General features: G+C 52.6%; 3 protein-coding genes and 1 non-coding gene across 4 annotated transcripts; 2 read left to right on the top strand and 2 right to left on the bottom strand.

Moving 5' to 3' along the window:
- Positions 1-562: 562 nt before the first annotated feature.
- SMAC4_07547 (uncharacterized protein) lies at positions 563-5,883 on the top strand. Its single transcript, XM_066090645.1, has 5 exons — positions 563-1,889; positions 1,944-2,060; positions 2,137-3,042; positions 3,105-3,294; positions 3,386-5,883. Exons 1-5 carry the CDS (start codon positions 1,232-1,234, stop codon positions 5,610-5,612), a joined length of 4,098 nt encoding a protein of 1,365 aa, XP_065946249.1. The 5' UTR covers positions 563-1,231; the 3' UTR covers positions 5,613-5,883.
- A 4,632-nt stretch (positions 5,884-10,515) lies between these two features.
- Positions 10,516-11,524, top strand: SMAC4_07549 (uncharacterized protein; the record flags this gene model as incomplete). Its single annotated transcript, XM_003344493.1, has 2 exons — positions 10,516-11,338; positions 11,424-11,524. The coding sequence occupies 2 exons, from the start codon at positions 10,516-10,518 to the stop codon at positions 11,522-11,524; spliced, it is 924 nt and encodes a 307-aa protein (XP_003344541.1).
- Positions 11,525-11,664: 140 nt separating this feature from the next.
- Positions 11,665-13,351, bottom strand: SMAC4_07550 (uncharacterized protein). The gene is made up of 2 exons (XM_003344494.2): positions 12,637-13,351; positions 11,665-12,532 (listed from the first exon to the last, which is right to left on the bottom strand). The coding sequence occupies exons 1-2, from the start codon at positions 12,993-12,995 to the stop codon at positions 11,863-11,865; spliced, it is 1,029 nt and encodes a 342-aa protein (XP_003344542.1). The 5' UTR covers positions 12,996-13,351; the 3' UTR covers positions 11,665-11,862.
- Positions 13,352-13,589: 238 nt separating this feature from the next.
- On the bottom strand, positions 13,590-13,662 carry SMAC4_13302. The gene has a single exon. It is a non-coding gene; the product is annotated as a tRNA-Val (tRNA).
- Positions 13,663-13,689: the final 27 nt, after the last annotated feature.

Raw genomic sequence — 13,689 nt, 5'->3', positions numbered from 1 at the left:
TGCTGATCGCTGTGGATAAGCAGCACCGAAAAGTCGCGATGGATCCTGGAGAACTCAGCTCGGTCTTTGCTTGGCTATGGATTTGCCATGTCAGTTCAATCATGGGGATAAATGACGGAGTAGCCGGTCCCTCCACTCCGAGCCAAGCGTCTCCGTACACGACATCGGTTGATACAGATGATCGGAAGAACCATCGTTGAACAAAACGGAAGAATCTCCCGTTTGGTTTCCAAAATGGTAGAAAGAGGCAAGGCATCCTGTGTTGGTTTTAGCAGTCACCGTGGCTTGCAACTCCACATGAACTGCCCCCTCCGCATCCTCCGGGAAACATGAGGCTTGCAGTTCGTGTACCCACACCGTCGTGATGGTCGGCAACAATCAGCATCTTCGACTCGCGCTTCTCACATGGTGGTGCCATGCCGTTACCATTGCAGATTTTCGGTGAATGTCCAGACGCTAGCAATGCACTCGACGTCCATACCCTTGCAACCCTCCATTGTCGTGCCTGGAGACGGACCCCGGCCAATGGTGATTTGCATTTCCCGCGATAATGTATTTTTGTTCAGCGCGGCCTCGGCGAACCAGGGAGCCAGGTTCAAATCAAAACCTAGCTGACACTGCGCCTTCACGATACTGCGAAGCCATGAGAAAGGAGCCGGGTAACCGTTCTCGTCGTTCTCCACACGAAGTATCTGATCTCCTACCTGAACGGACACAGACCGACACAGTGTACAGCCCTCCTCTTCCTCGACCTATACCTCACAAGGTAGGTAGGGCTATACGCTAGTCCGATGTACAAGTCGGTACACATCGTCAGCCGCACTTCCATGGACATTCTCGAGCAACGCTTGTTGTTCTTTTGCCCAGTCGGGCTAGAACAGTGCCACGTTATGGCGTCCCCATCAGACAGTTTGGATATCAAGGACCAGGGCAGAACAAAATGTCGTTCTGGCCAGCAGGTATATATCGATTTGACGCCTCCCATCCACTTCCCAATGGTACTGAAATCTCTTCTCACCTCCCCGTGTACTCTCAGCTCCTACCAACCGTTTTTCGTTAACCTTCCCTATATTCATATTATACCCTTTCTCTTGCCTTGTATTCCATAAGACATCAAGTCACACTATACCTCTTTTGCCAACCATAAGGGCCTCTTCACTGACATCTCCCGCTCGAGCCCTTTCATTAGGAAGTTTGATTTTGGAATTGTGATATATCTTTGACTAAAGAGATGGATAGGCTATCAGCTCACAAGTCAAACGGGGCTCTGTCTCCTCCGCCGACCCCAGCTTATGATGATCACCAACTCGGAGGAAAAACCGACACCGCCGGCCTCTTCCCCGGCTCTACACATACCAATGGCGACTCAGACGCCTCCTTCACCGAGTCACCCGATTCCGACTTCCCCCCTACTCCCCGTAGAAGCCCTAAGCAACAACCTCGGGATTTCCCTCGACCCAACCCAGTGTCTCACCAGATTCCGACAGAGGGTATCCACGACCACCAAGCTGGAGGACCTCGCGCCCGAGCCAACGCCAAAGTGCGCAGTTATGTAGCCGACCAAGACCGTCAAGCGTTTCCGAGAATTTCGAAACCGGTCGAACTTATACAGGTCGCCTACGATGTTGTGGTGATCGGATCCGGCTACGGTGGAGGTGTTGCGGCGTCACGGATGGCTCGTACAGGCTCATCGGTGTGTGTCCTTGAGCGTGGCCGTGAGAAGTGGCCTGGCGAGTACCCTACTGGTGCCGCGGACGCCTTCAAGGAACTCCATACATCCGGTACATTCGCCCCGGGATCTCTGGATGGTATACCCGTTGAGACGGGTGATCCCACCGGCATGTATCACTTGATTTTTGGAAAGGGACAGAATGCAGTTGTGGCTAATGGTACGTATACCTCTGCAGAAGCATGACAGGGCGCCAGCTAACGTGAAGCTTTAGGCCTCGGTGGAACAAGTCTCATGAACGCTAATGTCTTTATGGAGGCCGATAAGGGTACCTTGGCCATGAAGGCTTGGCCTCCCGAGATCCGGAACAAGGTGGACTCTTTGGACAAGTGTAAGTTCAAGAACCTTTTCAAAAGAAGCCTGAAATGCAGATGGTTTACAAGGTTGATACTGATCGTCAATATCAGACTACGAGAAGGTAGAAAAAGTACTTGAGCCAGCAGAGTACCCCGATGACTGGCCCGAGCTGCCGAAGGCCAAACTCCTCAAGAAGCAAGCCCAGTATATGGGCTATGGTGACAGATGGAGGAAGGTCAAGCAGACAACACGCTTCCAGAATGGCCCAAATAGCTGTGGGGTTGAGATGTCGGCATCGGCTTTGACCGGCCAGGATGCTACTGGCGTCAACGACGGCTCAAAGACGACCACCCTGGTTACTTATCTGGCCGATGCCTGGAACTGGGGCGCCGAACTGTTCTGCGAGTGCGAGGTGCGGTACATTGAAAAGGCCAAGGACGAGCAGGGTAACGATGACGGCTACCTTGTCTACTTCGCCTGGCATGGCCGCAACCGAGGCCATTTCAAAGCGAACCTTCACGGCGACCTCATGTGGGTTCGTGCGCGGAAAGCAGTCTTCTTGGGCGCTGGCGCCCTTGCAACTCCCGAGGTCCTGCTCAGAAGCAAAGCAATGGGTCTTGAGATGAGCAACTTGGTCGGACAGAACATGAGCGGGAATGGAGATATCCTGGCGTTTGGATACAACACCCACGAGACAGTGAACGGCATTGGCCGGGCATACCCTTCGCCGTATAACCCCATTGGACCTTGCATCACCAGTGTCATCGATTGCAGGCATAACCTAGAGAACCCCCTTGACGGATTCGTCATCGAAGAGGGCTCTGTTCCTCACGCCCTCGCACACTTCCTACAAGCGATGCTTGACCTGATGCCAGGAAGCGAAGAACCCAAGAACTTGACGGTTCTTGACAAGGCACACTCTGCTCTGGCTCGTTATGGTAGCAGATTCTTGGGCCCTTACTTCAAGAAGGGTGCCATTGCGAGGACGCAGGTTTACCTCATCATGTCTCATGATAGTAAGCAGCTCAAACAAGCCCCAACCAAGGCAACATTATCTTGAAAGCTAACACCCTCACAGGTAACCAGGCCATGCTGACCTTGCAGGACGATAAGCCAGTCCTTGAGTTCCTTGGCGTTGGTCGAAGTGATCATGTTAAGAAGCTCAATCACCTTTTAGCACAAGCTACGCAGGCTGTTGGCGGTACCTATGTTAAGAACCCCTTCGACGCCATGTTGGGTAACCAACAAGTAACAGTCCATCCTATCGGGTATGTTGCTCTTTTCCTACTCTTAAACCCCCGTACAAGTAGTGTACTGTGGCACGTAATTCTATGACTAACACAACCTTAAAACTTACAGCGGAGCTTGTATGGCCCGAGACAATACGGGTCGGACCGGTGTCACCAACCATGTGGGCGAGGTGTTCACGGGACTCGGAAGTGAGACCCATGACGGCCTCATCGTCACAGACGCCGCGGTGATTCCCACCGCTCTGGGTGCCAATCCTTTTGCTACCATTGCTGCCCTAGCAGAGCGGTCTGTCGAAGCATACTGCCAGCGCCAGGGTTTGCAAATCAGCGATGAGGAGAACGGTACCCTTGATCTTTTTGGCGAGCCGCAACATAAGCCCAAGCAGCATTTGCCACAGAGGACTGTCTCAAAGATCGAAGCTGTGGAAGAGGGGTACAGTCTCGGCTACGCAACCAGAGCTATCCAAATGGCCAAGGAGCTTTGCTCAAGCGGCATGGGTTTTACTGAGGTCATGTCCGGCTTCATCCATCATGATCCTAACATGAACACTGATGAGCGGTCTACATACGAGCTTGCCTACCGGACCGCCAAATCGCTCTGTGAAAGTGCTCGCTTCTTCCTCAGTGTTCAGGCTTTCGACACTCTAAGGACGCTTTCACACGCTCAGCATCGGGCCATGCTTACGGGAACCTTTGTGTGCCCCGCTATTCCTGGCTCACCATTCATGGTTCGGAGAGGCGAATTCAACCTGTTCATCATTGATGACAAGGCACCCGGTACCCGCAACTTGACATATGATTTTGATATGACCGGCGTCGATGGTAGGAGGCTGCACTTCCACGGTTACAAGGTCGTTGATTCGTCTGTTGCGCTGAACCCTCTTCAGTTTTGGCGCTCGACTAGCACACTCTACGTGACAGTCAGCGAGCATGTGGACGGAATGTGCAGCAATCTCGACGATGAAAACGCTTGGAGGCGTGGCAAGGTACTCGCCAAGGGTATTATGCACATTCAGCCGAAGGACTTCCTCTCTGAGATCATGACCATGACCCCAACTGGCAGCAACCTCTTGAAGAAGGTAGCCAGTGCGGCTAGTTTCATGACCTTCTTTACCCGCAAGTCTCTCTCTCTCTTCATGGCACCGTTGACCCCTCTCGAGTACCCAAGCATGTTGCCTACCGGCTACATCAACAACACACCGCCAACGGAGTCCCATGCCATCTACGCCGAGGATGGAGTTTGCACTCGCCTGCATATGTGGGAGCCAACTCACTATCCTGATAACGACAGGAAGAGCATCAAAAACCTCTTCATGGTTCCCGGCGCGGCAGTTGATCACCACATCTTTGCCCTTCCTACCATCCGGTACAACGCCGTCAATTACTTCAGACGTGCCGGTTATCGTGTCTTCATCACAGTTCACCGTATCGGACAGCTTATGGTTGCGGAGAACAGCTGGACTACCTATGACGCCCGTCTTGACATCAAGGCATGCATGCAGTACATTCGCGAGAAATACGGCCGGGAGAAGATCTACACCATCGCACACTGCATGGGCAGCGTGGCGCTTTCCACCGGTATGCTTGACGGGACGATCCCAACCGACTGGTTCCTGGGTGTTTCCTGCTCTCAAGTCTTCATGAACCCCATCTGGCAAACCATGAACCTCATCAAGGCCACCACCGGCCCCTATGACAAGATCTATAGGGCCCTTGCGGGCAACTGGTTCAGCTGCAGCACCAGCCGCGACGACAGCTATGTCCAGCAGGCTCTCAACCAGCTCCTGCGTCTCTATCCTCAACCGCGGAAGGAGATCTGCAACAACGCAGCCTGCCACCGCACCAGCCTGGTGTTCGGTCGGTGCTGGAACCACAGCAACCTGAACGAGGCGACGCACAGGCAGATCGACCGCTTCTTCGGCGGCGTCAACATGAAGTTGCTGCACCTGCTCATGAAACAGGGCGCCGAGGGGCACGTCATGACCAATGAGCCCCTGTGCCGGCGTCTCGACACGCCCGAGAATATTCAGCGGCTCAAGGGTATTCCGTTCCTGCTGTTTGTCGGCCGCGACCAGGCTGTGCTGTCGCCCGCGGCGACGGAGCGCACCTATGAGATCCTGTGCAACACTTTTGGCACCAACGATACCAGCTACAAGAGGCGCGTGGTGCCCGGGTATGGACACTTGGATGTGTGGATGGGCCGAAATGCCTGGAAGGATGTCTATCCGTTTGTCAGGGAGGAGGTGGATAGAGTGTGCAGAGGGGAGACGTACAAGTTTGTGGAGCCGAATGATGAGTTTAAGGAGATGGTTGATTCTGGGGAGTTGCTTTACTGAGAGGAGTAATGGCAAGGATGACGTGATGATGGGCCATGATGGTGATTTTGGATATATGCAGTTCACTTTATCGATACGATTGGCGATTGGATACTTCATTTTGGTCTATACTGGTACGGCGTCAGGGGCTTAGTTGGAATCTGCTTTTTCTTGGGGAGGACGGTACGCTAAAGTTATACATGTTGGGGATGAAGTTGACACCATGATTAGAGGAGTGCCTACATAGAAGGTGGTGGCCAACAGGAATACCACGCTCTGGCAGGTCCAGAGGATACTGTCGTAAACATACACCAAAACAGTCATTCTTACTTCCTGTACTGAATCATATCCCTTGCTACTCATGATCGTCTTCCAAGGAACCAAAAGTTTGCTATCACATATCAGAACCAAACTCGGCCATTCCTTTCTCCTGTAACTTGTAACATATATCATCAACTTGCCCGTAATCAATGACAATAATATCCGTACCAAAACGCCTTGACATACCAAAGTGATACCGTTACACTTGGTTTAGACAGTCTTAACTTATCCCTATACCTCTGAAGCACATTTGGACTGGGTGCTCAATCATCCCGTACGAGCCCACAAAAACACAAATATCCATATTTCCCCTTACCACATGGCAGCCGCATCAAAATCAAACCTCGTCAACTCCTTATTCGCATCCTCCAGATCCTTCTTGGCCTTCATCCGCATGTAGAAAATCGGGCAATCCTTGCTACTGCAGATAACCTCGCAGTGCATCGACCCCTGGCACCTCTGACACTGGGTCCAGAGCCTGCCAAACCTGACTTCCAGATCCGACACCTTATCCAGCGTCTTCTTGTACAGCTCGCCCACTCTCGGCGCATCGTCTGCGCAGACGGCACCCTGACTTTCCTCCTTGCCCGTCAACGGTTTCTTGCAGCCCATGCACGTCTGCGTCTTCTTGGCGAACTTCATGAGGCCGCCGACTGTGGGTGCCGCAACCGAGACGACGCGGGTGTGGTCACCCGTCAGCAACGACTTGGCCTTGGTCTCACCCAGGATGGGCTCGAAGATGCGGCCCAACGGTTTTGCCAGCTGGTTGTCCAGGTAGTACTTTGTGTCGATGGGCACGTTGTGCTCGAGCACGTAGATGGGGTCCTCGGAGCGCTCGAAGTTCTTGGAGCCCGCCGCGCCTTTCACCATGACGTAGGCGACACGGTCGCCGAGCCCAGGAGCGGAGCCGGCATCGCGCTTCTTCATGCGCTGCGCAAGCTCGACGTGGGCTTGCTTGGCGTCGTAGTTCTCTTTGGTGAGGGCTTTGGTAATGACTAGCTTGGACATGTCGATCTTGTTTTGCAGGAGGTCGGCGATGGTGTCTTTGACGTATCTAGTGGTGAAAGTTAGCATCATGTTAACTGGGCTAGAAGGACAAAGTAGGAAAGTCTTACGCTTCGGCTCCAGGGACGTCTTGGTCAATCAGGATCATTCTAAGAACCTTCTCGATGACAGTCTGGACTAGCAAGCAGTTGTCACGACGAACCGTCTCGATACCCTTGGTGTCCATCTTGTCGTACTTCTCAGGCTTGGTCCAGTAGAGACCCGCATAACGCTTCTTGTTGATGAGCAGGTATGGGAAGTAGACCTTTTCGAACTCCAACTTGATGGGCTTGACAAACTTGCCCGAGACATACTCCGAGGCGTCTTGGCCGAGCTTCATGGCCTCGGCAAGATCCTTGGTTCCGAACTTGACCATGACGGAATCGGTATCACCGTAGATGACCTGAGCATCGTGAGAATAGCCATTGGCAATAGTATACCGCTCCTCCACCTCCTTCTTGGTCCTCTCAATCATTTGGCGACCGAAACTGGTGACACTACTGGCAATCTCCAAGCAAGGAAGCTTGCCGTTTGTGGCACCTGTCAAACCGTAAACGGAGTTGGCACTGACCTTCAAGGCCAGCTGACGACCGTTCAGCACAGCCTTCTTGAAGGGGTCCTTCTCTACTGCCAACTCGCGCTTGGCTTGCTTTCTGGCAGATAGCAATTCCTCCAGAATTTGTGCCAAGAGACCTTTCCTCTGCTTAGTCGTTACAAACATGTCTCCGTTGGGAGTAACGATGTAGTCCTCGTCCTTCTTCAAGTTCCACCTCTCGATATCCCGCTTTTTGATGAGAGTCGTGTAGCAGAGGTTGTGTGCCTGCATGATACTGGGATACAGTGAAGCGAAATCGAGAGTGGCAATGGGCACATCGTAGTAGCCCCTTGTGGGCTCAATGACAGTAGCACCTTCGTACTGCTCTTCCGAGGACTCGGGACGCAGATTGGGAATGACCAGCTTCTGCTCCAAAGCCTTGCGGAATAGCTGACTCAAGAACTTGACTTGCTGACCTCTGGCCAAGAGGAAGTTGAACGGCACACCCGTGACTCTTGCCATTTCGGTGTAGTTTTCTAGACATGATAGCTTGTCCATCAACCTCTGCGGTAGATACGCATCCTTCAAGCAGTAAAGTGCAAGACGTCGCCTGGATTCCGGTGTGCCTTCGAACAATTCCGTGATCATAGAATGATGCACATCTTCCTTCTGCTCTCCTAGGAAGTTTGAGCAGACAGCGTTAAGGGTATAACTTCTCAGCTGATAGTCGCGTTGTACCAATTGTAGCATGTCTAGCTGAAGACGTCCGTTGGTATTTGTAGCCTTGGTGTCGCGATTGCCCATCTGCTTGCTGGAAAAGTTTGTTTCTTTTGCAACAGATCTTACCCTGGTACGAGACCAGAAGTCGAAGTCCTTGACTTTTAGGTGTTTGGCTCGGTCTAGAAGATACGGGAAATCGAAGTTGGCAATGTTGTAACCGATGATGATATCCGGATCGACCTGTTCTAGGAAGTTGCGCCATTCGCGAAGCATGTCCTCTTCCCTGTCAAAAGACAGAATCTGGGTAGCCACAATCGAGCTAGTCGTGTCGAGACAGAACACATTCCGAACAAATGGCTTCTTCTCTCCGTACTTTGTGACAATGTTGGCGATCTGGATGACGGAATCGTGTTGCGGTTCGGGAAAGATACCCTTGCGGCCAGCGCACTCGATATCGAAGGAGAGAATTCGCAGAGGGGCCATCTTAGACCATTCACCAGTCGGCTTGTGTGCTATTAAATCACGGTAGCTCATCTCGGCTTCGATTTGGCAGTTGGAGTGTTTATCGGTGACAAGCTGATAGCTGCCTGCGGGAGCCTCTACCCAAGACATACCAGCAATCTGGTGTTTGTTAGCTTTGGAAATCTTGGGACTACTTCAAGGGGGTGGCATACCGAGCAGTCGACCATGAACCGAAGCAGGTACTGAATATCATCAAAAGTCATGATGGACCCATCGCTCTTCCACATGCCCTTCCAGTTTGCCTTGTTCGTTTCGATCAATCTTCGGACTCTGGGGAGAAACTTGGGATCGTTGACGGTGACCTTGATATAAGGGTTTTGCGTGTTGCCTTGAAAGCCGTACATGTTCTCGCGCATCGTCAGGGAGACCGAGTGGATGGCCGGGGTGGGCATGGCGAGCTGGGTTTCGAGGAATGTTCTGTACTTGGGGCAATCATCGGGACCAAACGATACGGGGGCTTGGACATAGAGGTAATGCTTGAAGTCTTTGACATGGAGGAGAACCGAGTTTCCATTCTCAGTAACACCGAACAGCTTAATGGTCGCCTGACCGCCGTGGAGGAATCCCTCTTCGGCCTCGATGGACTGAAAGCAGAGACTGTCTGTTGCTGGGTTGTAGGTCGCTGGTAGTGGCGGGCGTTCCCAAGCCTGATCCTTTTCCGAGTTGTTCTGTTTCAGGTCGGAAATGTCCTGGCTCATGCGTTCAAGCACCTCGCTCTCGAAGGCGCTCTTAGGTTGCGTGGAGGGTATCCTGCCCTTGCCGTCATTCTTGAAAGTTCGGAAGCGGGACGAGGGAGGAACATCGTCGAGGCGTCTTTTCTTGGTTGAATCTGAAGAAGCGGCGGGAAGATTGTGAATGTTGCTGAGGGCGCTTGTTGCCTCGCCAAACGCGCGCTTCTGTGGCAACGCTGAGGGCGCCATTCCGGATCTTTGAAAGTTCGGTTGGCTGTGGTGGAGGCCGGTCTTGGTTGGATTCACAAGGACGAATCTTTCGGGACACGCGTTTGTCGTCTTGTGGGAGAGTACTGTCGTATCTGAGCCTAATGACAAGAAAACAGCAACAATGACAGCAAAAGAATATGTCTGGTTGGAGAGAGGGGAAGAAAATGTGGAATTGTAAATGGGACGAAATCGAAATCGCGACTGTACGCGACGAATGTCTTTGTTACGTGACAAGCACCCACTTGAGCCACTTTTACATGGCGCCGTTAATTACATGTGTGTATGTACCTATGTATGTAACTGCACCTCTTTAACCCCTGCAGCTAGGAACGAGATACCTTTACATTAGTATGTACCGCCACCTCAAAGCAGTGTAACGTTGCGGAATGACAACGTCTTATCATCTTCAACGAACTCTGGGATGACTATACGGTGATACTCAGTCCAGCCAGAAAAATTCAAAGAAATCCTTGAGCTTGCGAATGGCATGTTAAAGCGCAATAATGACACCGAGTTGCTATAATCGGAGCACGTGAACTCGCGTCAGACCCTAACCCTGTTATTCCTCCACTTCACGCCATCGCGGTACAGCGACCAGGGGGTATGCCCCGCGTCTTCTTTCTTACCACTTACAACTTTATCAAGTAATTGCATAACCTTACATCACTCCTCATTCTCCCTCGAAAGTTAGGCAACAAAGTGCGAAGCTTCACCAAGTGAGATCAACTGTTCCAATCCCCCAAGTTTTAACTACTGAACTGTCGAGCCATCAACTTTCAAGACACAATCCTGCATCACATCCTCCTCAAGCATCAAACCAACAACCGCCGCATTCAAACAAATGGCCGACCGTCGTCCCGGCCCCAACTTCAAACCCGCTGCTCCTTCAAGAACCGCGCCTCCTCCACACACCGGACTCTCTTCCGCCGGAGCAGGAGCAAGAGTCGGGGCACCAGTCCGCCGCAACCTCTTTCAACAACCACAATCACAATCACAATCACAATCACAATCACAACCAGCACAACCGACCCGACAACCCACTGCTGCCCCAGACTCTCAACAGTCTCAAGGACGCTACTACTCGCAGCAATCCTCTCAGTCTCAAATCTATCACACTTCACAAACCTATCATCACCAAAGTAACTTTCAATCTCATTCACAACAACACCAACACCAGCAGGCTTCTTACCTCACCGAGTCTTATACCCAACCTTATTTCCAAACCTACCCAAATACCCATTACTACCCCTACCCCCAAGACTCCCCCTCCTCCTCCCTGCCCCATCTCCAACAATACCACCAACTACCACCACCCCACCACGAAGGAGAAGGAGAAGAAGTAGAAGAAGACGTCAAAATGACCTCCTCACAAGAAGATCAACAACCCCCAACCGCAGTAACAGACCCCGACCAGGAAATAGTCGTGCGCGACAAAGAGACGGGAGAAATCGACCTAGGCAACGATCCTCCTACCCCTCCCTACGACGAGGACACGGAAGCGATCATGGAGGCGCGGATGGAGGCTGAGAAGGAACGGGAGAGGTTGGCGGATGCGGTGAGGGAGTGGTTGACTGAGCATGAGGCGGAGGGCAGGGGGGATGTTGGGTTGGAGGGAGTCACAGAAAGGGGAGGGGGGAGGGGAGAATGTGGGATGGATACTGAAGGTATGTCTTCAACTGAAGCTTGATCTATTATTGCCCGTGGATGACAGAGGATACGGGAGCTGGAGACTAACGACTGAAGTTGTAGAACTCTCGGAGGCAGTCAAGGCAAGCTTGAAGGCCAAGGTTGCGGCGTTATCTGAGGATAACTGGATGTTTGAGAGGGAGGAGGTACTTCATCTGCATTGATCGGGAGGGATGGTTGAGTGACGAGCGGCACGCTTTATGAACAAAGCTGGATGGCATTATTGGTATTGGGGCGAGTTGGGTTTGGTCTGATTTCGTCTCCGGCTTCTTCTCCCGACTCTTCACTTCATTTTCCCTTTGGTCTTCTTCCCCTTTGACTTGTCATATTACCTTAGCATAAGCAGCGTATACCCACCCCCCTATGATTACTTCTTTCACCCTTGATAACATCCCAGCAGGCTTTGAGCAGGATAGAACATGGACCGAAGATAAAATTAAGTCTGTCCCTTCCCGTAACAACAATCCATCGCTCTCCACGCTGTTCAGATGGCCCTGGCCCTTTAGTCCAATCCCTCAGCAGTAGGCGCCGCCTCAACCCTCCTCACCGGCGGCCTGCCGCCCGCAGCACCCGCACCACCGCCGCCGCCGCCACCACCGAACAAGCTACCCATCATATCCAGCAATGGGTTCGACTGCCTTGGCCTCTGAATGCCAAAATACATCTCAGCAATCATCTCCAGCGCGCCATCCCACGCCCCACCCAACTCGGCAAGGTTGCTCGCATATTTGGTCTTCAGCTGTCTGAACAGATCGGGTGTTCCCTTCTGCACTGCCAGCAGCAGCAGTCCCAAGAAATTCAACAACGGCAGGCTCGGGAAGATGCGGATATCGCTGCCATGGGCGCTCTCCACGTTCTGGACGCCCAGCGACGTGTTATCGGCCGTGAGCGCCGACACAAAAGCGCGGTATGACGTGTTGGCCGCGCGGACGTTGGCCAGCAGTAGATACGGCAAGATGGCGCGGGCGGCGAAGAGCGCGGCCGTGTGCGGTTGCTCGCTGTCCTTGTACCACTCGTACTCCATGCGCGTCAGCACCTCGGCCGACTCCTTGGTTCCCAAGATCAGGTGCTTCTCGGCCTCGTCCGTCTCGTGGCTCTCGGCGGCCAAGGTGCCGACGACATGGTGAAGTTCGGGGTCGCCGGCGGGGTAATCGCCGAATTTCCGTGACCAGCTGTGGTTTTCCATCTCCATTAGCCCCCACTCGCTTCCTTTCTTTTTTTCCTTTCCGCAAATCCATACGTAATCCACAGAGAAAGGAAAGAAAAGAAGACTTACTCAAAAACCTCCTTAACAAATTTCTTCCTCGTCGGCTCCTCAAACGCGAACAGTCTCAAGCACGTCAACAGCCTTCCCCTTGACGCCGCATCGGGCTTCACTTTGCCTTGCTTGTACACGTCCACCAGCAAGATGGCGAGATCGCCGCCGGCGCCGCCCGCTCCGGCCTTCAGAAGCGCCTGCGACACGCTAGAAAGAATGTCGATGGCGGCCGGCCAGTTCTCCGCCTTTGTGTACCGCGCCGCAACCAGTCTCGTCTCCTGCCCGGCCTCGTATTGCTCTTCGAACTGGCCCTCGGCGATGCGCTTCTGTAGTCGCGCAATTATCTTTTGGATCTTGGCGTCTTGTCTTGAGGCCATGATTGCTGCTGATGCTCTTGGTGTGATGGCTCAACAAATGTGGGTTATGATTCTTTGTGGTTCGGTTGGAGATATGGGTATCGTGGTGATGCCCCCCCTGATGTTGTAATCGGTTACCCTCGTAGATAACGGCTTGCGCAATGCTCGAGTTGGACCACTGATCGTTTGTGATATAATGTTGGTATACAGCAAACTCGAGAAATCGTCAAGACTCGTGGGTACCTGATGGTGTTAACTGATCGTGTTACGGAATTGAATTGTACGGTTGGTGTACGACGATCAAATCCGAGAGACGGGCAGGACCAGACAGCTCACGGCGTCGAAACCCCACTGACAAGCATCACAGCTCCTGCGTGCGCCCGCTGGAAATGGAAGGGAAAGGATGATGTCGGAAGTGGGGCAGTCTCCAAAAGGTGGGGCATTTCAGCAGCGGCAGGCAAGAGCTCTGCCAAAAAGGCAAGCACAAATCGAACCCCACTTCCCGCCCCCTATTCCGACCTCTTTCCTTTGTTTGTGTTGCGCTTCCCGAAGCTGCACAAGCTTGGGTGACGGGCAGAGTTGGATTTCAGGCCAAAAAAAAAAAAAAAAAAACTTTGCTCGAACCAGGTTTCGAACCTGGGACCTTTCGCGTGTGAGGCGAACGTGATAACCACTACACTATTCGAGCTCCGGTTATTGTTGCAGATTCTACGGA

Source organism: Sordaria macrospora, chromosome 2 (genome assembly GCF_033870435.1).
Source record: "Sordaria macrospora chromosome 2, complete sequence".
Taxonomy (NCBI): Eukaryota; Fungi; Ascomycota; class Sordariomycetes; order Sordariales; family Sordariaceae; genus Sordaria; species Sordaria macrospora.
Note: the sequence above shows the minus strand (reverse complement) of the source record. Positions and strands in the feature narration are given on the sequence as shown.

What these genes read in the sequence shown, in the direction of transcription:
- SMAC4_07547 (XM_066090645.1), top strand. Translation starts at nt 1,232, where the DNA reads ATGGATAGGCTATCAGCTCACAAGTCAAACGGGGCTCTGTCTCCTCCG. An exon ending in GAATGCAGTTGTGGCTAATG is followed by an intron (nt 1,890 to 1,943) that starts GTACGTATACCT and finishes GTGAAGCTTTAG; the next exon opens with GCCTCGGTGGAACAAGTCTC. An exon ending in CCTCATCATGTCTCATGATA is followed by an intron (nt 3,043 to 3,104) that starts GTAAGCAGCTCA and finishes ACACCCTCACAG; the next exon opens with GTAACCAGGCCATGCTGACC.
- SMAC4_07550 (XM_003344494.2), bottom strand. Translation starts at nt 12,995, where the DNA reads ATGGCCTCAAGACAAGACGCCAAGATCCAAAAGATAATTGCGCGACTA. An exon ending in TTTGTTAAGGAGGTTTTTGA is followed by an intron (nt 12,533 to 12,636) that starts GTAAGTCTTCTT and finishes GGAAAACCACAG; the next exon opens with CTGGTCACGGAAATTCGGCG.